The 27984-nt window shown below is 39.8% G+C and overlaps 1 protein-coding gene across 2 annotated transcripts; it reads right to left on the bottom strand.

Annotated features, from left to right (window-relative positions):
• Positions 1–3630: 3630 nt before the first annotated feature.
• Positions 3631–26964, bottom strand: drd3 (dopamine receptor D3). 2 transcript variants are annotated; one of them, XM_008307962.3, is made up of 10 exons: positions 26162–26964; positions 25871–26073; positions 23231–23563; positions 19084–19196; positions 15009–15145; positions 13749–13942; positions 9984–10049; positions 7547–7922; positions 5338–6156; positions 3631–5299 (listed from the first exon to the last, which is right to left on the bottom strand). In XM_008307962.3, exons 3-9 carry the CDS (start codon positions 23519–23521, stop codon positions 5960–5962), a joined length of 1374 nt encoding a protein of 457 aa, XP_008306184.1. In that variant the 5' UTR covers positions 23522–23563; positions 25871–26073; positions 26162–26964; the 3' UTR covers positions 3631–5299; positions 5338–5959. The 2 variants fall into 2 exon arrangements, with proteins under 2 accessions (XP_008306184.1, XP_024910397.1); XM_025054629.1 differs by having other exon boundaries at positions 25871–26964.
• Positions 26965–27984: the final 1020 nt, after the last annotated feature.

Genomic DNA, 27984 nt, shown 5'->3' with positions numbered 1-27984 from the left:
TGGGGTTTAATATGTGAATAAACACCGATCTTTGACAGTTCTCAGCTTTGGAGTCCCTACAGTCGACTGTATGATTAGACTGTGTTGTCTGTGATGGCTGGACAGCGTCAGGCTGTGTGTCACAGCTGCATGTCCAGAGGCACTAACACACACCTTTATGTCACTCTTTATATAAATATCAGACTTTAAAATGGTCATTTGATTTGATTTACAGTGGCTCCCAAAACGCCGCTTCAAGTTAAAAAACAACAACTTCATATAGAGTCAGCACACAGGAGTGTGCATCGGATGACAGCACCACACAACAAAGAGGGGAAGACACCACGTGTGTGTGTGTGTGTGGTGCAAGTTTTAGTGAGGTGTGGACCACGTGTGTGTGTGTGTGTGTTGTGTGGTGCAAGTTTTAGTGAGGTGTGTCTTTATCTTGTCTCTTATCTGTGTCTTGATTGCAGTGTTGCTAATTACTAATTACCATATTTTGTTCAGGCTTTGACACCCACTGATTGATGAGATTACAGCAGTGGTAAATATTTCGATTGACTTCTTTTTTTTCCTACTGTACTTAATGATTTCTTTTCCCTGCTGCTGTTGATAAAGGACACGTCTGCACCACTACTGGGTTCTGTTTACAGCCTCTCATCTCAATTGGTTTCCAACATAGCGAACTTTTGGCCAATCTGATCAAAGGGCAGTTCAGAGACGTACAGCAGGCTCTGGGCAATAACAAGGCAGTTCAGGGAGAAAGAAAGGGAGGCAAACAAAAACCAGAGAGCCCCCCTCCTACCCTGTACTCCTCATACACAGCACTGCTGCCTGTGCCCCTGACTGTTGAACTGACAAAAACTTCCTACACTTAAAACAGCTGAGTCGGTCAATAAAAGCTATAAAACACAAGTGAGCGTCAGCAAGAGGGTTTCAGAGATGGAGCGATTGCCTTGGGCCATGAATTATATGAATTTTGTGCATCTGTCTGGGCTTATCTGACGAGGGGAGATCAGGACAGAGGGTGACCTTCCCCAAAAATGTAGCTATCTCAATATCCTGCACAATGAACTAAGGCAATCTAGAATGGTTTTTTTTAACCATTCTTATGGCTGCACCTGGAACAAAATAAGTTTTTTTTTACATATCTGTGCTACAAAAGCTGTACATAGATAATGGATTTTTGTTTATTTTTACGGCAACATTAAACAGATATATTCTCAGCTACGTGGTCGATTTTATGAAACGCACAAATAAAAACTCTTCATAAAAATCCTTATCCAATTAGTGTCAAGTGGTTACTCGAAACATGGGACGAAGCAGCTTCTTATCAACAAATGGATAATGTGACAGTATTTAAACCCTGGATTTCAAAACTGCATCAAATTAACAGAAAGGTAGTTCTTAGACCGGCAGAGGAGAGGATGATTACCATGCTGCTTTGACATGTGGGTGGGAGGAAAAGAGTGGGAGGCATCGGAGGAAGGAGAGAGGGCTAGACTCAGTGTCAGACTCAGTCAGTGCAGAGAAGACATCCCCGTCTGTAATCAACCTCTTTATCCATCATCATTAGATGGTGCTTAACGCTGGGACGGCCTTCCACATCTGTTCGTCCACCCACAGAAATCCACAAAGCCTTTCATAAAACACCAAAAACAAAGGAAGAAGCAGAAGGAAAAGTGCTATTTGTGTAGGAGTGGTGACAGTTTTAGTCATCGACTTGTGCTGCCAGAGCGTCTTCACACGTGGTCACATGCGATCAAAGCAAGCCAAAAACCAATGTTCAAGGAAGCACGTGTCACGTCTGGTCCAGGGGCCAGGCTTTAGAACCGATTTATATAGTTAAGTTAAGTTTAAGCTTATTTACACTTGGACTTGGTATTAAAAAATTGTTATGCACAAACATTTTTTTTTAAATTATAGAATAAGTTTTGTGGCATTTGAAAAAACACGACTGAAACCTCGACAATCACTCAGGAAAACCTCCTCCTCCTTCTGAAACCCACTGATAAACACGGCATTACATTCATTAGTCTTTCCTCCGACACGTCACCCATACTGAACAGAGCAGCCGAAGCCTTTCCCAGTCTTTCACTCATGGCTTCGTTTTTGGACCCTCCATAGATCTGCATACACAAGTACCATGATTTAAACACAAGCATGTAATTTAGCAAATTATATTCAGTAATCGCAAAAGCTGTTCTATACATCCATGCAGGCACACACACACACACACACACACACACACACACACACACACACAGGTAGCAGTTTGGTGTAAGTTCTAACAAAACATGCACGTTAATATGCATGAGGCAAGAGGAAAGGTAAGGACACTCAAACCTAATTTGAATTTGTTTATTCCTCACATAATTATTCAGGTGGACCACTGCTTTATTTCCTCTAAGAGCAGCAAATGAATGATGGCTGTGCAGTCTGTCCATCAATGTGATACAGAGGAGTTGGGCTTAGATTGTTTTTAAATTAAACTCGACAAACAGAAAATATGATCCCGGTTGTAAAGTTAAATGTCTTTAACTTTAACCCTGAAGACCTTTCACATCCACTGTGTTCATAAATGTTGCATTGTGAAGCTGCCTTTAGCAAATATAAACTGGACAAATTGTACACAAAACAGAATGATCACACTGCCACTGGCCTTTAACTCTGTTTGTCCCTGAACCCAAAGCCCCGTGTGCTTGTAAATTGTCTGTATTCATTACCAACTGTTGACAGCAATCAGATTCTCTACACTCCCATGATGACTTCACGCCACAGACACATTGAACTCCTGTTTGTGCCTTCAGGTGCTGTTGATGCAGATGGAGCAGAGTCAGAGATCAGATCAGAGTCTTTTTTTATTTTTTTGGACAAAATGTCAACTATACATAGAAGATGGAAAAAGAGTCTGCCATGAAATTGGTTGAGCGCATGATCATTATTGACGACCTTCTAACCTTTCCTCTGGAAGCATCTTAGCAGAATTGTAATATATTTAGACTGTGCTGTTTCAGATGAAGAGCAATTTGATTTGAAAGTTTAATCTATTAGGCAACTTCGTCTCTGAAGCACTGAGGACTGTAGCCTCTGGAGATCCACATAATGAGCTCTTATATCTGCAGGCATATGCAGTTCATTCATAGTTGGAGGTGAATGAGTTGTTTCATCATTACCTCCAAATTCTATATACACCCAGCTGTGCAGGTTAGATTTCTCATCCATGCGTCTTTTAATTAAATTTCAATTAAATAGTATTCAAATTAGAAAAGCACAATAGATCAACACCTCATTATACGGTATGATTTATATACAAATTACAGCTCCTTAAATATGCATATACACAATATTGTTGGCTGTCATCTTTACTTGTTGTTTACCATGATCATTACCATACTTCAGGGCTACCCTTTACCTTTCATGTATGCTATATTTTTAGCTAAGAGCAAAGGCAAACTTTCAGCTGTTGTTTTCATTATGGTTTCATTATGAACTCACTCTATTGGTATTTTATTTTTGTACCATTCCCTTTTCAAGCTGTTAAAAAGTTGCTCAGTAGAAATGTTTACAGCCAGTAGGTGGCAGTAAAACAGCTAGAAGTGAATGCATGAGAGCTTTGGTCAAAAGAATAGAAAAAAATATGTTGTGCAGGTTTTGTGCCTGATCTCAGACTGACTTAAAGACAATTAAGTTAAATAAATATCAGGAAAACATTTTTAAGGCATTTGGGGAATTTTAGTCGTGCTTTTAGCTCCCAAAGGTTCCTGGAGAAATGTCTTAAAATTATATTCAAGAGCCCCACTGACTCACTAAAGTGAGTAACGATGCAAGGTTGACCATGTTGTTGTTGTCCTGATGTTGACCACAAGAACAGACAGAACAGACAGAGGAGACTGAAGACTGAGGCTTGGTGACGTTTGCTGCTGATAATAACCTTGCACTGGAGGCTCTTTTCCTCTCACCAGGTGTACTTATAAACAAAGGGACACAATCACACATTACACACCTGGTGCATCATTATCACGAGAGGTCTCAGTGGAACAGGCCTGAGCCGACGCAATGGCACAAAGAGTCAGGGGAGCAGGTGTTTGTGCCTCACCGAGCAATAAGGGATCTTAAGATGTTGGCTGAGGAAGACCAACGCCTCAATCTTCCTCCTCCTCCATCACCTTTTTTTTTTTTTTTTGCAGCTTTAAACAACCTAACTCACTCTCCACCTACAGTTATCTTTGATCTGTGTTTTTTTCTTACTCCACATCCACTCTCTTCCCCCTTCTCTAATGTCTCTCCTCAGGTCTTATACCACATGTTTTCACTCCAGACTCATTCTGTGTCACTGTTGCTTCTATTTTCTGTTTCTCAATTTCCTCCCACAGAAAAACATCTCACCAATCTTTCATTGCTGAACTTCTGATACCGTCTTTCATTATGGAAAAAAAAAAGAAAAGGCAATATGCATGAACACACGCTGTGTATTGTGTAGGTGAAGATAATTGCAGGACTAGGTGAAAAGGAAATGTCATCACTTTTTTTTATTTACAACACACAGCAATAAATGTTCTGTTCACGACAGATCTGCTCGCCGCAGGCTTTACCGACGCACTCGTTTTGTTAAATCACAAATCTTCAGCCTTCATCCCAGTATCAGAGGAGCCAGCAGGCAGCTGGTAAAGGGCTAATCCTCTGGTTTTAACACATAATCCTGTCTTTTATTAACACTGAATACTGTCAGTAGAAACACACTTCTGTCCAAATTTGACATTCGTACAGTCTAGATTTTTTTAAATTAACCGATGGGGACAGATTTTGAATGTTTTGGATTTTTTTTTTACCTCAAAATGGTAGTGAGCTGCCACATCTTTGAACATTATACATTTCAATATAGAGATGATGAAGCACGATGAAGACTTCATGTTGTTCACCACATGTAACGACATGTCGGGCTCATAAAAAGTCACAAGATTAAACTGTAACAGCTGGGCTGTGCTCACAAACAGAAGTTAAATTCAGTTTGCGTTGGACCATATCGTCTTGTTTTTTTTACTGGCAGCACTCAGTGATTTGCAATAACAGAAAAATGTGTTGGATTTTGACAGATTTCTCCTTCAATAACTGGGATGTTTGCCATTAAAAAGCCCCTCGTAACAAACACTAAAAATGTTTCAACTTTGCATCACAAAACTCAAAATATTACATCGTTTTTTGTTTTTTTTTTCTACTAACTCGACATGGCACAGAATGCCTTCACATCAATACAGATGACAATCAAAACGATGTGATCGTTGGCAGGGACCAATACGATCCTTGGGGCTCAATTCAACTTGACTGGCCTTGAATTTTGATTCTGTCATGATCCACTTACTTGAATGACCTTGAATTTTGATTCTGTCATGATCCAGTGACTGAGTGATGGAGAGGAAGGTGAAGAGGAGGAGGTTGAACTTCAGTTAATCCACAGTATGTTGGCCGTGTGCCTCAGGGTGAGGCGTGCCTGCAACTTTGTGATCAATGCATCAGCCGCGACAGCGCCGCTCTGGTTTCCAAACTGGTATTGATCAAGGAGTTCTAAACTGTGCTGATGAGCAGTGCACACAAAGTACGAGACAAATCAACAAGAAAGTTCCACGGCCCTGTGCCATCAACGAGACTTTATGCACGTCGTGTGCATTTAGTTTCATTTAAGGTCCAAATTTATGAGGTAATACTGTTCAAATGAAGTCCCAGAAACACAACACTGAAACTTTTTGAAGTCAGACCAAGAAAGAAAACAAACTAATCACCTTCTATTGCACAGCACAGTGTCAGTCCCACTCCGTTCACCACCTCAATGCCAGTGTGTAACTCCAGCTGGAGGGTTTGTTGTGCTTCTTTCACCATGACCAGTCAGTGACAACTGTTTACCAAATGCACCAGAGCTGTAGAGGTGCGGCATGGTCGTCAGCCTCATTTCCATTTTAATTTCCTGGTTTGCTTTTTAGGCTCAGCAGCTGAGGATCTTGATGAAGGCCCGTCTAAACTCAATGTTAAAGGTGGTGTAGATAATAGGGTTTAGGGCGCTGTTGACGTACCCCAGCCAAGTGAAAGCACTGTAAAGTGCAGGAGGCACATAGCATGTCCTGCAGTGAGTATTTAGGATGTGGGTCACAAAGAAAGGCAGCCAGCAGATGAGAAAGACCCCTGGTATGGGGAAAAGAAGGACAGAAATGGACAATATAAGCGTGGATAGGTTGGAATAGGTGTTTGAAAGCAAAGAAAACATTTATAGGAAAAGGCAGACGGTGAGGAGCCGGGATAAAAAGCATGAATGTGTAATGACGTCAGTTAAGTTGTAAATGTGTGGAGGAATGAGAGCGTAAAAGTGTGAAGAATAGATGGGTGAGGAGGAATTAAAAGAGGGAGAAGGGAGAAAAGAAGAAGAACATTTATGTTACATAACCAACACAACCATTTAAGGAATACAATAAATGTAAAATATATTACTCCTCTGCTTTAACACCTAAAGAAACAAAACTAATTAATTTGACTTCTAATTTCTTAATCATTAAATAACGACATGAACCATGATAATAACAAGATTAACTGATTATTTACGAGTTGATATTAAATTGTATTTTCTTTGAATATGTGTTTGGTAAAAGTTAGTGTTTACAATCAGTTCCAAATGTGCTCCACACTGGTTGACTACATCTGAGTCACGTATGTCAGGCCTCTTTCCATTCCAACAGGCTGAGGTTTCATGATGAGAACACACAGTGTTATTTTTTATATATTGAAGGATGAACCAGAAGACGATTCTGTTGAGCCAGACTGTATTGGTCAGTTAAGTGGTAACTGACAGCCAGGAAATTGAACAAAGAAAACAAAGAAAAGTTATGATTGATTATCATTACCGTGTATTCAAAAAAAACACTCACGGGGGTGTCCATTAACAGCAGTACAGAAAATTAGAAGTTTCTTTTTGCACAGAAATGTTTTTGTTTTTGCTAATTGCTATATTCAGAAGCTTGAATTTTGGCCAGGACCTTGTGGGAGAACTGTGCTCATTTGCATAAAAAGCAGGTGGGATGAGGGCTGGATAAATATTCTGTGTGTATGTGTGTGTGTGCACCACTGTGTGTATGTGTGTGCGTGCACCACTGACACCAGTGTAAGGTAATCAGGCACTTCTGATTACATTTTCGTCAGCAGGAGCGCTGCTGTGCCAGAGCTAACTGGACCAGTTTGGAGCAACCTGGCTGATAATTGGAGCGTGTGTGTGTGTGTGTGTGTGTGTGTGTGTGTAAGCTGTGTCAGGAGCTGCAGCTCACGTCTGGATACACCCTGTGAACCCAAGCCCAGCCCTGACTTTCTGAACATTTCAGCTTGACTTATTATGATTCTACAAATTATGCAGAAGAAGAAAAGCAAAAGTCAGCAAATGTGTCTGTGCCAACACAGTGAAGTCAGGAGAGAACAGCACAGGTGACAATAGGTGCACATGGTAGAAAAGGACAAAATATCACAGTGACAGTGAGTTTCCCTGACATTTACTACTTCATTTCATTTTCTGTGCAGACAAACTACTCACCAAGTACGATGGCCAACATCTGAGTGGCTTTTTTCTCCCGGGCGTGCATGCTCCTGAATCGTGAACTATTGGTGAGAGAGTGAGGCATCTGACGTAACGACGTGTGTGTTCTCCCGTTGGACAAATTCTTTACTTCGCAGCTCAGCACAATGGGAGGCTGTTCATCGGGGCTGTTGTCCTCCTCATCCTCCCCCCTGTTCTCATGATCCAGGTCCAGCTCTGTCCGGCCACAGGAAGCATGGCTGATGCTGCAGTAGTTCTGTGTGTCCACTGGGGGCAGCACTGAGTTCTTCACTGGGGCTGTCTTTGGGTGTTTGCGCCACAGGCATCTTGTAAGCAGATTTGGCATGGGGGAACTTGAAGGTTCTACACTCTGCTATTGAGGCAAATTGAAAATAAAAATCAGGACCTTTCCCAAACAGAGAGACGGAGCCTAGCATTAAATGGATGTTGATTAACTGTGATTGCTGTGCAACTCAAACTTTTTGACAATTAAAAGCTCTTTGTGCTACATGTTGACCCTGTCCTCTCAAACACTTCTGCACTGCATCTGTTATCAGCTCTTTTTCTGTCACACATCATGAGGTTTCACAGTGACATGCTGCCAGCACCGACGCCTTGAACAGCTTTCAGGAGGAAAGCAAAGTTGACAATTTGTTGGAAAAAAAAAGACTGAAGTATAATAGAGTGTATTACATATCATACATTATGAGTATAATATCAATAATCCAGGTAAACTGCACAAACACTCTGTGTGTACCACAGATACCTATCTGGTCTGTTTCCACTCTGACTTTGCCAAAGTTAACTTTATCTACATCATGTGCCACACTCTACACTGAGTTCCAAGGGCATTTTTAACTCGAGGCCACAGCTACTTTCTGACCCTGGTCTTGCCGTGACAAAGAATTTCAGAATGATGAAGGCACTTTACCATGCCCCCCAGCCTGAGACCGTTTTATCTTACAGACTTGGCTCTAATCTTTGCATCTTGCTCACCGCTCTCATTAAACACTTGTCCAAGCCCAGCAGGCAGCACCTTTCCAGTCTGTACAGTAGGTGAAATGTTTGGAGAAAAACTAAAAAAGTGCTGACGTGTGTTTGACTTTATGGAGAATTTCAACACAAAACAAAAGCACTATTTCAATATTGTATCGTCACAGACATTTAGTTTACATTTTATTCATATGAACTTATACATAATTGACTACGAAAAGTGCCCTGATGTTTTACTCTATCTTCAGGGTAGGCAAGCATAAAAGTGTCCACCTTGTGGAATTTCTTTGTATGATTTTTTAAATGAATTTTCATTAATCAACACTGAAAGAAACCCAGTGTTTTATTGTAATGTAATTTGTAATGTAATGTAATTTTTCACGCACTGTAGGTAATATGAGCTCCAACATTTTTCACGCACTGTAGGTAATATGAGAAATATTCTGTCTCAGTATGTGATTTCACATTGTGTCACAGGTCTCGTGGTTAGTATTCACAATGCACACATAAATTAGATATTGCTATGTTAATACCTTGAAATGTAATATTTTATTGTCCATAGCTTAGGCATTGATCTCCACAGACAGCGACTAATTTAACACGTATATCATGAGATGTATTTAGCATACAAAGTTGAATCTTCGTGATCTTTTCATCCTCACACATTGATCACACTCTGCACACTAATCCCAAGACTTGTTTTCCTCAGGAGGAAAAAAATTACAGAAAATTATAGCCTCAGCCTTTAGACCGAGCATAGATTATGCAGACTTCGCTCGGCTGAGGAGTGACCAGGTAACACAATGCGGGAGGCCACGCTTCAGAATAGCAATTTCTGATTCCGTCTCAGGCATCTCTGGGCCGTGAGCACAGAGCGTAACGAAGAATTCAATTGCATGTATCAGGGTTAGAAAGTAGCACTCTGGAGGTCAAATGCCCCTGACATATCTGAAATTACTCTTAAAATTTAATTCTAACCTTGAAAAATCTATTGTTTACTTCGCCTTCCTAGTCCTTTTAGGTTTCTATAGCAGAAGCACTTCATTTTTTTTTCTAAGCATACAGCTCACATTTACATCGAAAATGTTTGTCTCCTGCATGTTGGATCAAATGTATGGATGGATATATACAGTATTAGACAGTTGTCAGTAAAACATTAGCCACAATACAAGAACAAAGGGCTAAACATTACAAATGCACAAAAAGATAAATAGTAATAAATAGTAGCTTGTGTTCAAAGCAAACATCCACACAGATCCATAAGGAGGCTAAAACAGGACTGCTTTACATCCCACATTGTCACAATCCACCAACACACTCGGTGAGACATCTCAGAACCAGGACTCAACGTGTTCATCAAAACTAGTCATCGTAAAAAAAAAAAAAAAACGATTAGAGAATCCTTCAGTTGTGTTAGATTCCATATTTCAATTACACCTACCACTTTAATCCGTATTGGTGACAGGTCTTGCTTCACCTTGGCAGAGTCGTCTTGCAGACAGGTCTCCTGTGGAAAAATTCGGATGGCATTTTTAGTTTAGATTTTTTTAATACAGGAAAACCATCCTTATCAGTAACAGGCCAGATATCCTCTGCTGGAAAATGCCTGGATTCATCAGTAAACTTCTTAACAGACGCTGACAAAATAAATCAAGAGAATTAAATAACAGTCCACCATAAACCACTAAGCCACAGCAACTTAGCTGAAGCTCAAGACGAATTACCTTTGAAGTACTGCTTATATCTATCTTTCCTTCAACTAAGTCCTGGTATGTTATTGCAGAGGATGTTAAACCTCTCCGCTGGTCCAGGACTTTAGTCTTACACCAGGAACCTCAACTGGTGGATTACATTCCAGACTGGAGCTCAAAGTCTCAATAAATCTGTATCCAACTGTTACGCTTGACTGTGAGTCTGCAGTGTACAAAAAGATGGCCGAAAATGGAATTAATCTGAACACATCAGATAAAAATAATGGACGAGCACCGCTGATGGAATAATGACTATGTAATTACTCCGTGATCTAAATATAACGTAGATCTGGGTCTGCAGACTTGTCAAGGGTTACTGAGTGACAGGTATAAATTGAGTAGGTACAGAAATTATGGATGAGATGAGGGGAAAGACAAATGCTGAGTGGAGAAAGGCTACAGTGTCAATTTTAATGACAGCTTAACTGGCCTCACTACGGCCACGATGTCGGCCTGAGTCATATTCTCCAGGTTTGTTGTCACCGGAGATGATTAAGTACATAGAGTATTTCATTTTGAACACAACTGCCCATGGTTGCATTCATACGCACAGAAACACGGTCTCCATCTTTCTTACATTTCACATCAGTAATTGAGGCTTCACACCAGGTGTTTACAGGGGATATTGAGTTGTGACAGATCACCTCACATGACAAGTAGATGGTTCCCAGTGTTGTGCCACTTGTGTCATATGGATTGTGTGTTCTTCATATACAGTCTGCGTGATAACACGTTCAACCTCAGTTGGCACATTGTCGATGATTCTGTTGTTTACATCAATACCCTCAGTCTATGGAACGTTGTTTTTTACTCATGTTACTGTAACAGCAGTGGACAATGTTTGTCTTTGACAGACTGGTCACTGAAAATGTGCAAATCTTATATAAATTTGTGCCAAAAAATGTCATGCAAGGATATTATAGTGCCAAAATGTGGATCCAGGCTATCATGCAAATTGAAACCATGTTGTAGGTCAAAAATTAAAATGACATCAAAAGCCAACTTAAATTTGAGATCACAGAATCGTCCAAAACATGATTAATGGGATAAATCAATGACATGATTAGTATTTTTTTTGTCTTGGCTCCATATTATTTTTTGAAATACTCCATAAAGAAAATAATGAGACATTCCCCACCAACATTACGTTTTTAAGTTACAAAAGAAAATAATGAGACATTCCCCACCATTGTCCCCACAAATACTAAAGACTAAAAAGAATGGGCTTTCTTTAAGACTTCTAGACAAAAATAAGAGGTCTTTTTCTCTTATGATTTAAAACCATTTATTTGGTGTATAAAGGACAAACTGGCTTCACCCACCTTGTTATCTGCTTCAGAGCTGGAGGCTGAAAAGAAATTGAAACCTATAGAAACGTCCTCACACAATTAGATCTGTGCAGTCTGGGTTTTCAGGGCAGCATTTTGTTGTGGTGGTTCAAGCTGGTGACTCATAGCAAGAAGACCTTCGGACGCTTCATGGCGTTTTTGTTTTGTTTTTTACAAATTGTAAAGCAAATAAATCAAAATCAAAAGTCAGAGTTTGTTCTTGAATTTTTAACAGGATCACAAAATTGTTTTTTGTTCTTTTGACATATTGTAAAAAACAATATTTGACTTTACCCTTAGAAATAATACCGGCTCTAATTCCAGGATTCTGACTAGAGTAAATACCACATTTGATCATGAGCTTGAAAGTCAGATTTACAACTTAATGTAGAATTTTTATTTTTATTTTCTTTGTAAATTAGGAATTAACAAGCTAAAGCATTTGGTTTTGCTCACTGAAATACAATTCGAGGATCGGAATGAGAACAAATAAATAAATGAGGCAGTAATGAAACACTCTCCTGTTCAACCCTTCCACCATTAAGGCTTCAGGAAGGCCTTTGTCTGATTCCTGCACAGTTTAAAAGGCTTATGCTAAAGCTAGAACATTCTACTCTTTGTATTAGGATGTGATTAAACACATATATAACAGTCACAATCCCTTCCTGCTAATCCACCCAGCTAAATGCTTCACGTCAGACCGTGAAGAAACCTTTTAGAAGCCTGTGCCATTATAAGCATAGCAATTTTCATACATAGTGTAGATGCACTCAAACACAACTGTTTTCATCCTGTATTTCTTCCTTAAAACTGTAGAAATGATCTTCAAAAGAGAGAATGGGAGCGAGAGAGAGAGAGAGAGAGAGGGAGAGTGTTGACGATGAAATAAACTATTTTTAGGCCTGACAAGTCAGTTTAATTAAAACTGCTGCCGTTTTACACTCTGACACTGTGCCAGCTTCTTACTGTAAAAAACAAGCAGAACATCTACATTTTATCTTCAGCCTGAGTCCATTTTTTTCCCCACTTTAATAGAAAAATAAATCCCAAGCTTCTTGTGGCATCTGCCTCCATACATGTTAGTGACTTCTGTAGCATCCATTGAATTTCTGTTTTTACTGCTACGGCTCCAGCTTCTGCTTCTGACAGTATCTGTCTTGTTTATTACAGCTATGTGTCACAGTCTGTGCTGGTGTAACTGTTATCAGATGCATACTGCCTACAATAAAAACCTGGCCCAACATAGAGCCATACACATTTGAAGATGTGTCGAATATATACAAACAAGAGAGAGAACAGGGGAGATGGTGAAGTAGAAGGGGAGGAGGACTTTGCTCATCCAGAATACATAGTTATATATAAATATTTAACCATCAACAAACCACACTTTCAGAAAGTAAACACAACTCTGTAAACACAAGAAAAACCCAAGTCTGTGGTTTGATAATCCTCTTATATCTTGTCAGAATAACAAAGAAATGACCTGCAGTGCTTCTACAGACAAACTCAAAGCTTTTTGATAAAGATTCTTTTTCAGCTTTAATTCCATTGAGGAAGATAAATGCAGAGGTGAATAGTGAAATTATTCACCTCATTATCAATTTTATTCCTACTTAAAATATGTCTTTTAACATATAAAATGAGCTTTGGGGTATCCAAGCTTTTAAATGAATGCTGAATGAAATGAAACATCAACAAATAAATCCATGTTGAAATATAACACAATCTGAGATCAGTCACGATGACAAACGTAAAACCACCGCTAACTGTTGAAATAATAGCACGATCTGAGATCAGTCACGATGACAAACGTAAAAATAATGATTGTGAGGTTTTTAATCGTAAAAAGTCCGGGTTAATTGGACACAACACAAGTGTCACTAAGCTTTCCTCCAGTAAAGATTGATATGTTGTAAAAAGAGAAAGAGAAACGTGGTGTAGCTGCCCAGCAACCCTTTGACCTCACCTAAAGGGTCAAAGGTGAAACTTGCTGCTTGAAAATAAATGCATTTGCCATATTTTTAGACAAGCAAAAAGCAGAGAACCTAAAATAACGTTCTCAGTCCTGGGCAGTTAAAACACAATGATAGGAATATCAGTTATTTAAAACTGTAGCAATAATCTCACCACAGAAGGAGGAGCCATTCCTGGCTGGATCTTTCCACTGGACTGGCCAAAGGTGATCCTCTTCCTCCTCCTCCTGAGGAAGACGTAGATGCGGATGTAGACGAGTAGAGTGACAACGAATGGCAGGTAGAAGGAAACCACAGAGGAGTAGATCACAAAGTCAGGGTTGGAGATGGAGCACACCATGGGGTCATCTGGAATAACCGGGGAAGTCACATATCAATCTACCAAATGACCACAAGGGTCTGTCCTCCTACATAATCTGAAAACACACTGAGGTGAAATCACAGCCATATTTGTGTCCATGACTGATTCAATATTACTCTAATTGCTTCATAAATTCACCATAAGGAGACCATTTCACACAACAATCATAGTGTATGGACCAATTTCTCCATCAAAATATGGGAATTAAATATGCATCACTTGAGGTAATTGTGCTGTAAATTGAAGTGAGGCACAGCCTCAGCTGTGAAAAGACCATTTCATGTCACTGATGTGAACAAACTAAAAAGTGATTTGCTTTCCCCTGGACGTTCCTCTGGATCAATATCACATACCTCAATGCACACAGAGAAGGTGATGACCACAGACAGCCCCCTTTCCCAGAACCCCCCCCCCCCCATTCCTCCCACCCCTAACCTACGGCCAACTCTAGGTATCACATTATTCAGCAATTAGTTATGCACTTTATTGCAATATAATTGTCGAGCATTAACATTTTGCTGCTCTTTCACAATCTAATACCGTGAAACAATGTTAAAAGAATCTTTGTCCTAATGTGAACCCATTATTACATCCTGCTGATGCTAATGCATGGTTGCATCCTGACAAAACCGCAGGATTCATGCAATCACTAGCCATTGTTTGTCACTGAGTGTAAAAGCCTGTATCTCCAGGAATAGATCCACAGTGTAATTGACTAATGTTTGGGATTCTGTTCGGGCAGTCATGAATCTGTGCTTCTGGATATTAAGTTTAAAGGAGCACAAATCTGATCACGAATCTGGTTTTTATATTTAGTTTTTATATTTACTAAAGATTTGCCTACATGGGTTTTAATTACCCTTTAAATTATGCAAGTCACAAAAACCTGGGACTGGGAAAGTAAATGTTGTGCAACTAGGCGTCTGTAGTCTGTGAGACTATACAACTTTAACGCATGGCATGTTCTAAAAAGAGACAAAAAAAATGTATTTCTTATGTCTCAGCCTATGTCACTTCAACAGAAGGATACAATTAAAATGTTATGGCACCGACCTGTAGTATTGAAACCAAAGAGCAGTGGGCAGGAGACAGTGAAGGCCAGGACCCACACTGTCGCAATCATAACAAAGACTCTCTTCCTGGAGCGATGGGTGGTATTGTACAGGACGGGCATTACTACGGCTGTGTACCTGCAGAAACACACACACATGCATGCGTACGCACACACAGACAGTGATTAGTGTCAGTATAGGTTCAACAAAAAGGCACAGGATAGGCTGTGACATCAGAACAAAGGGGCTGGAGCTAATGTGGCCCGGGATGAGAATTAGAGAGAAGAGAGTGTCTCCTGAAAGAAAATTGATCTTTGGTGATCATTGCTCCGAGAGTGAATAATAGGCACACCAAGAATGGAGGCGCAAACCAGGCATTTCTATCTGGAAACAATTTGGGTATTCAGCAATAAATACAAGTGGAGCTTTAGTTTAACACTGAATCAGCATCCAAGGTTTGTACTGAGCCCAGGGAGAAAAGAGTTCAGCATTGGCTCAGAAGTGACGGCAATTACACTAGACCCCGACCCAAAATTGATGTGAAGTTATGTTGTTCAGAGCCAGAAAACTGCCACGGTTGTTGGTCCTCATCAGAGTAATTACTCTGTGGCTTCTCTTGGGTAAAATGAAGGGTAAGTCCTGGAGGCAAACAGACACAGACACCCTCTACAAACACTGCTCCCTTGGAGCTTTGCTCATGTATTTTTACCCTTCTGCCTGAACGTTAACATACGGCGGTTTCCAAACACACAAGTGTTGTATCAGTTTTATTAAGACAATAACTACTGAAACACCAGGCGTCCACAAGTATAATTTGACACATTTGAGTGACACCAACTTTGAGAAGTCAAGTATTGGCAAAATTCTGCATGTATTTTGTGTTTGCTAAACATACTGTATCCGTTTATGCTGCTTAACCTACCACTGTGAGCTCAAGGTAAAGTCCAATAACTTCACTGCTTGGCTGCACTTCATCTGAATTACAAGTAAAATGCAAAATATATTTGTGATTAATCTGTGTTGTTTATAATATCCAACTGGGGTGCATTCAGAATGTTATGCTGCATCCAGATTAACCCATGGACCCAACACTTGTGTCACATTGAGTATGGAGAGACCCATTCAATGTATGCAGGCAGAAGCAGATTAACTGTCAAACGCATTATTTGGCTCTGATAACATTGGACACTTATATCAGAGAAGACAGCGTGCTCAGAGGAGATTATATAGTGTTGACTGCTCCTTATCATATAAAGTAGCTCAATGAGGTGATAATGTCTTCAATGACATTCAAACTAAAAAAAAACAAAGGAGTGTTAATTTCATAGGATCCTGTTTCCACCAGAGAATAGTCCTCTGGAATTAATAATAATCAGACTCAGATCAATTTTGTTGTTAAACATTTACACAAACTGGAAATGTCAAGGCTCCTAAAACAAATTATTTGCCAAAAAACCCTTCCCTTTTATCATAGCAACCGTCGCTTAGAAATTATTTAAAAAACGATGTGTTCAAAAAGGCTGATGTACTATCAATAGCATAGGAAGCCTCTGGTGCTTTGCTTTTTTTTTTACACCTCCAAAAGCATGTGATACTGTAGCAGTATGTTGTTCACTCTTCTGATGATCGATCACAGAGAACCACAGGGTCTTTGAAGACCTCAAAATCTTCCAAAACAAATTATGTATTTTAAACCTTAATCCACAGCAGGACAAAAATCGACACCTGCAGGTATGAAGACAAACGCAAGCGTAGATATGTGCTTCACATATTCATTAAGCCACTGCAAGCTAATCAATCTTGCAAATATGCCACATATTGCTGCAGCAGTGTCATGTCATCTGAAAGAGATGCCCTAAGAGTATGAAGAAGCCTCCCACAGTATCCCACAGAGGAGCTGAAGCTGAAAAGGCAGTGCTGGGGATTTTGTTATTGCTCGGATTAATTTGATCTAACACGATGAGGTTAGAGTTCTGCCACGACACTTCAGAAAACACTGTGGTCCACCTTTTTCCGTAAAATTTAAATTATGACACAGCATAGCAAGTTCACATTGCAAAGTCCCAGGGAGAAGTGAATGCATCACCGTTCATCATGTCAACTTGACTGAGCTAAGAATGCTAAAATTAATTATTATTATTATTATATATGAATACTTCTTGTATTCTTGATGTGGAACTAATTTCCTTTAAACTGTCCAAGTGTTGTAAGAGAAGATACGAACAGACACAGGATGTAAAAAAAACTTCCAGAATCTCGTGAAAACAATACATTTTAACAAAAACTAAGCCTTGTTGGGATTTCATTCCTATCATTCATATGATCTCACGTCTTATTTCCCACAAAGTGACACAATTCCCCGGCTCCTGTCCAAAGACATACATCTAAAGTGGTTTGTATGCACTATATTAATCCCCAGGAGTTGACCCAAGAGCTATTAAATAATAAACATGACATGAGAATTGAAGTAAGCTAATTAATAATGCAAATATAAGTAAGTATTCATCCTAAGAAAAAGGAAAGAAAGGCTTGATCTGATGCAGATGCTCCTGAACTGATGTAAACAAACAGTAAGCAAATATAAAACATGCTGAGGTCTAAAAAACCCAACGCTCTTCACCAGAGTAAGGAAAACTATCTTTAACAATTTGTCTTCCTGTCTAACAGTGTTCACATGCAGAGATAACTGGAATAAAGGCCTGTACAGATAAGGAGTCCTGCGTGTCTAATGTCGATGTAAAGACTCTAAAGATTTATAAAAATGTTTAGGTCAGAATTAATCATCCACAGACTGTAAAACTGTCTTTGTCTTCACACAAAAAAACAAAGTAAACTAGAACCAGAAATAACTTGAGCACCAATAAAACTGAGTCAGTAAATGTGAGAGGGCTTGGAGTTCAGTTACAGACAATTAAAATCCAATTCAACACATGAATTGCACTTGGTTCAAAAGATCTTTCCTCGATGTGTTTTGTGGCTCTTAAAGGTTTCCAACACCTCCGCGAGAACAGTTGAACTGATTTTTTATATTGCTCCTCCATAAAAAGTTGCAGCATGCGCACATTGCTACAAACAGTTGTATGAGAATGTGGGCAAGGTATAATAGGAAGAAAAATGAGAATGTACCTCTCAGGCAAGTTTTGAAACATATATGAGCTGAGGTAAAGAAAAACCCACAAAATTGATTATATTTATACAGTGATGTCATGGCAACGAGAACTGCAAAATGGGAATAGAAGACGTGGATGGAGGTGGGCAAGTGGTTTGGTGCACAGTATTTCTTGATAAGCCATGGCATTCACTTCTAACCATGTTCCTAAAACCTAAACGAAACCTAATCTGTCACCTCACCTATTAGCACTGAATGTCAAAACCTAACTTTAACACACTTGACTTCCCCATCAGAAACAAGCAGGAATAGCAAAATGCCCTGAAATACAGAAAACAAAGCATGTAGTATTCAGGTTGAGGGTTTAAATGCCTAATACTGGCTAATTGTGTGATCTGCGCAAATATTCCAACAATATTGTGTCAAACTCTTATTAGTCCACCAAGAAACACAAATAAGAAAAAAAATGAATGCAGGGAATGCTGGAATTATCCCGAAAGTAACCATGTGTAATGTGATCTAGTTAAACAAGGGAACTACATGAGAAATGGCTTATGAAAGACTAGTGATGGACGCAGATCAAACTAAATCTAACCCAGGAAAGGCTTCGAGGTTTGCAGAAGATGCCAGAAAAGTTGCCAACACCCAGCTGGAAGCTGGAGTTGAATAAGACAACTTACTAGAATTTAGCCCCTGAATATTTAACAAAATTATCAATATAGCCAACGATTTTTCAGTTTTAATAAAGTGTCTCTGGTAAGGTCACAATGTGCCCTCACAACACATTTCCTTTTGAAAACTCAATCCCTTTACTGCATGACATCCAAACCTTAATCATTCTATAATGGAGTTCAGCCTCATTAGGATCAGAATTGACCCCTACAAGGACAAGTCAGTATTCCAGCAAAACAAAATGGTGTATACACATGCATGCATGCACACACACACACACAAATTGCACACTCACCTGTCAATGCTGATGGCGCACAGGTTAAGTATACTGGCGGTACACATCATCACATCCAGCGTGACAAAGATGTTACAGTAGAGTCGGCTAAAAAGCCAGGCACCGCCGACCACCTGCAGAGGACAGACAGACTCATTAAAACTGCACATCTTTCACATCATCTGCTCTACCGTGAAGTGTGAAGCACCTAACCCCTGCACACACGAACACACACACAAACTCAAACATGTGGCACCTCAGCAATCAAGCTGTAAAAATCTGCATATGAGAGACATTTGGCTCCTGAACAAACAGGAGCTTTTACGATTAAAGGAACTTCACCTGGGCTGATATAAGTGTAGATCAGCAGTTCCTCCTAAGAGACACTGGAAATCTGAGGTTTTCAAGACGACAGTAAATGCTGAAGGTGAATGGGAAGAACAGAACCGACAGCTTCACATTAGGATTTGTGTATCAGAGCGGGGAGTAAGAGATGTGTGTGTTTCATGAGGAGAAAACTAAAAGAAAGTATACTGCTCTGTTGTCTCCAGTGTTTTACTGTGTCTACACCTAAAACATATAGAAATGTTGTAGTTTTGTAGACCAGCGAAGTGATTAAAAAAAAAGTACACGCAACAAAACTCAATTAAAAAAAAAGAGAAATTGATTTATTTGAAAAATTGATTTTGAGGGTGGGATTGGTTCACACTATTGATTGACAATTTCCTCCAAAAAGGGGAAACAAATAGTTGCTTCTTGGTTTCACTTTAAGGTTTACCATGAAAAATGTTGCGGTATACTGTGGCAAATTACTTAGCTTAAGCTGCATTGATTCAAACCGTTCTCTTTTGATCTGTCTTCCAGAAGATCAAACTGTATGGAAGCGCTGTGCAGTAAATCATAGCAGTGGCACTTTGATTACCTTGAACCTTATTTAAAGCAGAAAGAGCCAGGAAAATGTCATTTTAGGCGTACATCCCTCTAATAGCCAATATTTTCCTCTAATATCTGAAAGGTCACACAGTCCAGGAAAAAAAAACACACTGCGGTAATACTGTACGCTCAATGACAGTGGTACTCAGTCAGTGCTAAGGAAACAAGGCACACACACACGTGTGTGTATGCTGACTCACACTGCCTGTCTGAGCATGTGATCTACGCACTGTAACGTGTGGGAATAAAAATATCTCTATTTATAGATGGAGAGGAGGGGCTTGATCAGTTAGATACTGTTTAATTAACTTCGTGTTTCTATTCATGTCGTAAAAGAGAGACACTGACTTTGGAAAAACTTTGTTTACTTTCCAAAACCTTAGTCTGACCAGAAATCCTCAAAAAAAGAACAGCTTATTCCTCCGAAGTGTGAGGGTGACACTTGATCAGCAGTGCCCCCTGCCTCATTAACCAACCACAGACACTTCCCCTGTCGACAGGAAAGACAAGCAAGAAGTGACTTCACCACTGAACCAAAGGCTCAAAACTATGTTTGCTAATCTTGCCTTTTGAGACTGTAAATCCATTCTCTTTTCTAAACTACTACACCAGCAATGATCATTTAAAGCTACCAGGGATAAAAATATATATATACATATATTCAAAATCAAGTCTAAATTTAGTTAACTGCAAAATGTCAACACAAGTATGGCAAGATGCCATATTTGGTTATTAAAGCAACTTTAATTTCCAGCTCTAGTGGTCTGTGGCTCGGGAGCCTCATGCAGCTCTTTGCCCAGTTTCATGCAACTCTTAAGTTCATGTCAGATTTGTTTGTGTTTTTTTTATGGTACGTGAATCTGAACACAAATGACTTGAGTAGTGCAGGCCTGCCAAATTTGATCTCAAAATTGCAAAAAAGGAGAATACAAAGATAAACACAGAGTGAGAGAGTTTTTTAAGTGATTTGTGCCCATGTATATCATGTGGCTCTTTGTAGTAAGATTGTAGCTCTTAGCCTCTGACTGCTTGGTCACCGCTGGACTAGACTCTTTTAGAAGAATTACCTGTCACTGTGTTGCTCTAATTCCACCCAGAGTTGGAGAAGGGACATTCAGGAGTAAATTTATATAATCTAATTATCTTTGTGACAGATTTAATTATGAAGCCACTCTAAATAAGCCACTACAAATAAGCTTTTTCCATGGTCAGGTTATCACAACTAATGAGCATGAATAAACCCATATTGGATTGTGAGAAACAAACACTTAGTCACTGCTGCCAACACACCCTCATCCTTCAGATTTATACCCCGAGAGACAAATGGCACCACGGAAAGATAAGGTGGCTTACTTAAGGGCACAGGAATCTACTACTGCCAGGAATAGTGATTCCAAGTGTTCCTGCCAAAAACATAGAAGCAAACCATCAACCCTGCAGTCACAACAAGGTAATCTGGTGTCCCTCACATCAGATCTCAGTTAGTGTTGGGGTACGCTGTGGCTGTAGAGGTTGTTCAAACATATGCAGGCTTTAATATCTTCATCCTACCCCCTGTGTCATATCTAATGTAATGAGTATTATTCGTGTACTTGTGTCATAATATCTTGTATTGACCCTTAATGGGATGTTAGGTCTCTACCTGCATATCAAATGAAATATCCCATTCTCAGGAAAAAGGAAAATTGCAGCACAGACAGACAGCATAATTTCCTGCATGATAACTTAAAGCTATAACTGAACCATTACGTTTTATTCAGGTTACATAACTTAACCTTGACCTGCCATTAAATCTCCTGCATACAGTAAGATTCATCTCAGCTAAAGCTCTGATCCCAGTCCCCATTAAAATGCCTAGTAAAGATTTTCTCCCTGCATTTACAGTAACTTCATGAAACGTTCCAGTGATTTATACTGTACAGGCAGTACAGCAGTGGGCAGTTGTTACTGTGGACCAGGGGAGTGTTAATGCTTTCCTTGAACTTGCGATCAATAAAAACCCCAATTCTTTAAATGCTATGTTTAGGCTGCCACATGAAGCTTTAAAAAATAACCTAAAACAACTTCTAATCTGGCAAGAAATAGTCAGGTTTACATATACAGTTAAACTAATGTAGGACTATAATTTTAAAACAAACACCATGGACTTGTATCCACATGTTGTAATACACAGCTGCTCCCTGAAAATATAGGCGGTCTGAACCACGCAGCTCTCTACAAACATCTTTATCTGCACACTCCCTGTGTGGTGGACTATTAATGTTGATGAATGCAGGTGCCTGAGGGTCAGAAGCACTGGGAGAGCTAATAGATATCTTCAGCAGAAAGTGGCACCAGGAGAAAATTAACAATTAGAAGACAAAACATGTCACACCAGTGACTTGTGTGATGTGCAAATAAGAATGACAAAGACGCATGAAGCCGTAATGATGAAATGAAAATAAATTAGATGTACAGGTATAGGCCAGTGTCTCATAATTTGTTGTTCAGTCAATTACCTCCAGGAGATGAAGTCATTGTTAATATTCAATATATCCTTCACTTATTATGTATAATCTGCAGGGATAGAAAAAGGCACTATCTAAACTACTCTCCATCATCATTACTGCATTTCCATCACCCACATCTAACCATGTAATAAGTTACAAATGACCTTCATCCTATTTCACCGTGACACCACTTTCCTATGTCTTTGTTGGAGAAGGTCCACATTTTCTCTCACTCTTTACCTTGTTCCGTTTAACTCTTTTCTCCCCTCATCTCCCTATTTACCTTTAAAAATCTGCACCTCAGCTTTTGTAACTGTCTGTAACCACAGGGAGAAATGATGATTGCTAAAGGGGTATTTGGAAAGTTTGCAGGGCAGCGCAACATATCAGACAGAAAAGTAAGGACATGAATAATCTGAGTTAAAATGTTCAGGAAAGATTAAATGGTTCATCTAAAAATATTACAGTGATTTACCTGCAAAAATGATCTACACTGGTTCTGTTTTATTTATTAGTGTTAGAAAGGAAAGGTGCAAATGTTCTTTTCTCTGTCAGGGTTCTTGATGAAAAGAGTTCTATAAAATTGTACGGTTGTTTTTTTTTTTTTCATTACCTAGAGACAAGACAGGCCAGAACCACGGCCTTGCTTTAAAATGCGAACCATTTCCGAAATTAAATTAATGACCTAATGAAATATAGATCAAAGTGAAAATAAAAGGAATGTTGTAATGATACAAAAAGCTTACTTCCAGGTACACAGCCCAGGGCATCACCAGCAGAGCCACCAGCAGGTCAGCTACAGCCAGGCTGACCACCAGGTAGTTTGTGGTGGTCTGCAGGGAACGTTCTCGTAGCACAGCTAAACACACCAGCACGTTCCCAAACACAATGGCCAAAATGAGCAGAGAATACAGCATGGCATAGTAGTTGTGCTCTGTCTGTTCCTGCCCCGTTGCCTCTGCACTCTCGTTCTTCTCGTCCCATCCGAGGCGTTCCGACACGTTCCAGGGCTGTTCTGTGCTACTAAACATAGCCATGGAGACGCCCAGGTGACATTGGAGTTGAGATGTTTGGCTGACCTACCAAAATAAGAAATATATCATATGGCTGTGTTAACTTCCATGTATAGACAGACAAGATGTTGTTCAAGAATCATCAGTTCCCCATTCAGATATACGTACAGTACATTACTACACACCCAACCTGTATGAGCAGTCACTGCACCCCGTTCTCTTTCAGTGAAAAATCCTATTTGATAAAAGAGATGACCCAGGTATTGCTTTTGTATTTACAACAAAGACACAGTGTGATATCTAAACATCAATAAGATCTGACAGCATTTTTTACACTTAGCTCAAAGACATTTTTCTTCTGAACTCTGAACATTGCTCACTTCAAATGTATGTGGTAATGTACTGGCTAAATATTTAAAAAATAAACAAATATCATAAATTGTTTATTTTTGGACCGATTTTTTCTTCTTTTTGCCGAGACAAAATGTTAATTCAGCCTTTTCCCCTGCAGTGTTTGACATTTGAACACATTTTCTTTTGGGAAACCACTATGTAATGTTTATCAGTTCAGTCATTTTTAACCTCTGTATCACTCTCTGATCATTATTGTAGAACCAGTATCAAAGTGTCAATACAACAGCTAATGCAACTGACGTACCTGCTACAGAAAACCCTGTTTGATGTGTCCATCCTGAACTCTACAACATCCTGGGTCACCTTCTTGTGTTGACAGGCAGCAGCAGATAGTAGACAGTGTATTTGTAAAAGCAAATGTAAGAGATTATTGTATAGATTCTTAACAATATTGTGTTTATGCCCAGAGGGAATTTTGAATTGTTGTAATCTTTTTTTATTTGCCCTTTCTCCATTGTTTGTTTTCCATCTTTTCTCTTATTCTTGTCCCTGAAGTCTGTTTGTTGTTCATTTTTACTTCATTGAAATGTCAATAAAAATCAACACAAACATTACTTGGATGGAAATACAGAATGTTAGCCTACAGATGATTGGAAGACAGTACCATTTCAGGACAGTTGCCTATTGGGAATCATACCCTGGCACCTTTGCTACTCAATGACCACAAAATAAAAACCACGAATACTGATAGAGGTATTTGTTTTCACAACCAGATTAAAAGGTATTGCAGTGTGCCACATATTGATGCCTCCTCAAGTCCACAAAGACTCAGCAGAACGCAAACTTTGTAATCGTTGCAGTCCATTATGGGTCCAGTCAGCCTTTAAAACACATCCCCTTCTTTCCAGTAATAAGCACAACCAGCAGAAGCACACACTACAAAGCAGAGAAAACAACTTTAATGAGTGGCTGGCTGTATGCCTTTGAGCACTGTCAGTGAGGTTAGCTCGCCAGGCAGGGTAATAACTCTGTGCTGTCACCCTCACTGGTCTGGTTAGCTCTGCTTCTACCGGCTGCTCCTCTATCTTTCTCTCATTTCTACCCAATCCTCTGCATCTGGCTTGAGTCCAGATAAGAGTGCCGAGGTGACGCTCACACCTGCGTGTGGACAGTAAACACACTGATGCACCTTATCCAGTGTCTTCACTTCCTGTGACCAAGATAGGGTAGAAAAATAGTCAGCGAGCAGGGACATATTTAGACCTGGCTGATACCCAGGAGACTTTTTCAGTCTGTTATTCCTCTCAGTCCCAGTAATGGCTGCAGTTTCATACTGTGTAAACCTGAGGAAGCACAGAAACAGCAGTCTGACCACCTTGACGTCATAACATGTGGACATAATTTGATGTCTGTGCTTTAAGGACAAAAGGTCCACATACTTTGAGATATAGATTTGTTCTTACAGAACAATTACAAATTATTTATTAATCAATCTTTCATTGACCTAAGTCTCAGATGAGCCAAGAACTGCTCTCTGACTGTGTTAGATGTTTATCACAACATTGTGTTCTGCTCTCTGACTCTGTTAGATGTTTATCACAACATTGTGTTTGGCTGCTGGCTGCAGGAGAAGATGCAGTCTTTACAGTTTTTGCTGTATTTAACATGACGATAAGTTGGAATAATTTGCAGGTTAACTAACAGAAAGTGCTTGGTGGGGGGGGGGAGGTTCATCAAATTGAATAATTTGAAGTCTGGTATTTCATTACGGCTGCAGGGGAATCTTAGTCTTTATCTGGAAATCTAATTAAGAATAGCGACAAGAGCACGTTTATCATGCTTCACAATCATGCCTCCAAGATGATTGGGGTCAAACCAAGCCCTGTGGTTTAACACAGAGGATTAATTGCTTAAAAAATGTAATTCATTCGCCTCCATGGTGAAAGAAGTAATGGATGAGAATTTGGATAATAAACGAAGATCAATTAGGGGGAAAAAAGAACAGAAAAGTAAACAAACCTGTTACTATTGCCTTGAGGAAGATTCATCAGATGCCATGGAGGAAAAGCATCATCCGTACAGATTGAAAAGTTCTCCGCTGACCGCGTCCAGGTTCGCGAGGCGAGCGGCAGGAAGCCGAGGAGCGCTCGGTGCCATTACGCACAGGGGAATGTGGCTGTGTAGAAGCTGGAAGATGGATTAATGTTGTGCCTTCCTTCAGACTGGAAACAATAAATCGAAGAAATGTATTCGTAAAAGTCCTTGACTCCGTTCCAGCCACTGAATCATGCGCTCCGAGCCAGATCTCACCGCTCTTTCAGGTTTTACACCCAAGGAGGCGCGCATCCACCTCAGGTGGTTTCTTCCTTTTGCGCGTCAATTGATGGAGCAGCAGCAGCAGCTGATGATGAGGGTGATCACTAACTACAACAAGAAAGAGGAAAAACCAACAGAAAAAAGTATTTTCATTTCATAATCCCTCTAATCTGAGTCATCTTTTTTATCAGATCTGCTTGGATTGCGCCGGATCCCTGCCCCGTGGCTTCATTCATCCCTCAGTGTGTGACCCTCAACCAGTCTGGGTCCTGTTGGCTAGAAGTGACATAAGAGGTAAAAATAACCCAAATGAGCTCAGAAAACTGCGGCAGCAAAACATACAGAGCGTGAATTGGGTCAGTCTGGTTCCAGGCGGGGGAAACAATGTATAGACGAGCCCACAGTCGAGGCACCAGAGTCCTGTGGCTCCGGTACAAACACGCGCGCGCGTAAACACACACATACACACACACACAACTCCCTCCTTTTCAAGTAAAAGCTGCTGCACACACGCATACAGAGAGGGAGGAGAGAGAAGGCTGTTTGTAGCAGACTCTGCAAAGACCTCCATTCATTTGTAACCCAGTGGTTCCCAAGAACTGGGTCGGGACCCCAAAATCGGTTATACATTTTATATGCATTCCTTTACACACCACCAAGTTATGGAAGCACTTGTATGTGTTTTTCACACAAACTGGGGAGGGTTCCTTGGCAAAATATTTATTATATTTATATATATTTACTGTAAGATGAGTTTGTGACATTTTGCAAATTTCCAGCTCGCCAAACTACAAACAAAGTCAAAGTAAGGCTCTGATGTTGCACAGAACGTGTTGCATCGATGCAAAACCGTTATTTTAACGGGTCAATTAATTACAAAAGAAACCAGAGCATGGTCATTAAATAAAATAGCTATTTTTCCTCTCAACATTTAGTCGTTAAATGAAAAGCTTCATCGCCACAACATTTTAAATACGTTGTCGTGCACAGTCAGGATATGCCTGTACATGAATATTTCAGCTGACATAAGTCATGTTTCCAGATATTTCCTATCATTAACTCAGACAGCAATAAAACCATGATGCAGATTTTATTACAACGCTTCCTTTAATGTGCATTCTTAAAAGCAATCAGCAGCAGGAGGTTGATGACCTGGTCTGTAGAACAGAGAGTGCTGGGAAGCAGCTCTGAACTTCAGATGCTTTTTTTTACTGCTTTGGATTTACTGAAACCAGTATATGTCCTTCTCATTTGAAACTTGACTAAGTGACAGCAGTGCTACATGCTCAATTTTGACTTTGGCATAAAATTAGTGTGCAGAGCGGCTTCTCCGCTCATTCAACAACTGCCCAATAAATACTGATTTCCTTTCCCTTCCTTTATATGCAGCATTTTTCAGAATCAATCTCAGTCTCTCTCACATGAATGAAAACAACATTTTTTCTGAAATTGCTGTTGCCTAATTGATTTCTCGCCTTTTGAAGCAGGGAAACATTTTTCACAGAAAAAAATTAATGGTTGAGTTAAAGTGCTTTGAAGGCAGTGATGTTCATACACCGGATTTATGGTCAGTGTGGGAAATTTACTCTGCTGTAAATAAACCAAAACCATTCAGTGTGAGATCATAAACTGAGAATGGATTCCTTCAGCCTCAGACCTGCACACAAACACACACGCACAAACACACACATGGGCCAGTGATATACTAATAATGTTTTGCAACTAATTCTCATCAGATGGAATTTCAGGGAGGCTGTAGGCAGACGCTGGGTCGATATCCCTCCTGAGTGAAGGATGAACAGTCCTTGTCCAAGTCC

This window comes from Cynoglossus semilaevis, chromosome 3 (assembly GCF_000523025.1).
Source record: "Cynoglossus semilaevis isolate Cse_v1.0 chromosome 3, Cse_v1.0, whole genome shotgun sequence".
NCBI classification, from domain to species: domain Eukaryota; kingdom Metazoa; phylum Chordata; class Actinopteri; order Pleuronectiformes; family Cynoglossidae; genus Cynoglossus; species Cynoglossus semilaevis.
This window is presented reverse-complemented; position numbering and strand designations above follow the sequence as displayed.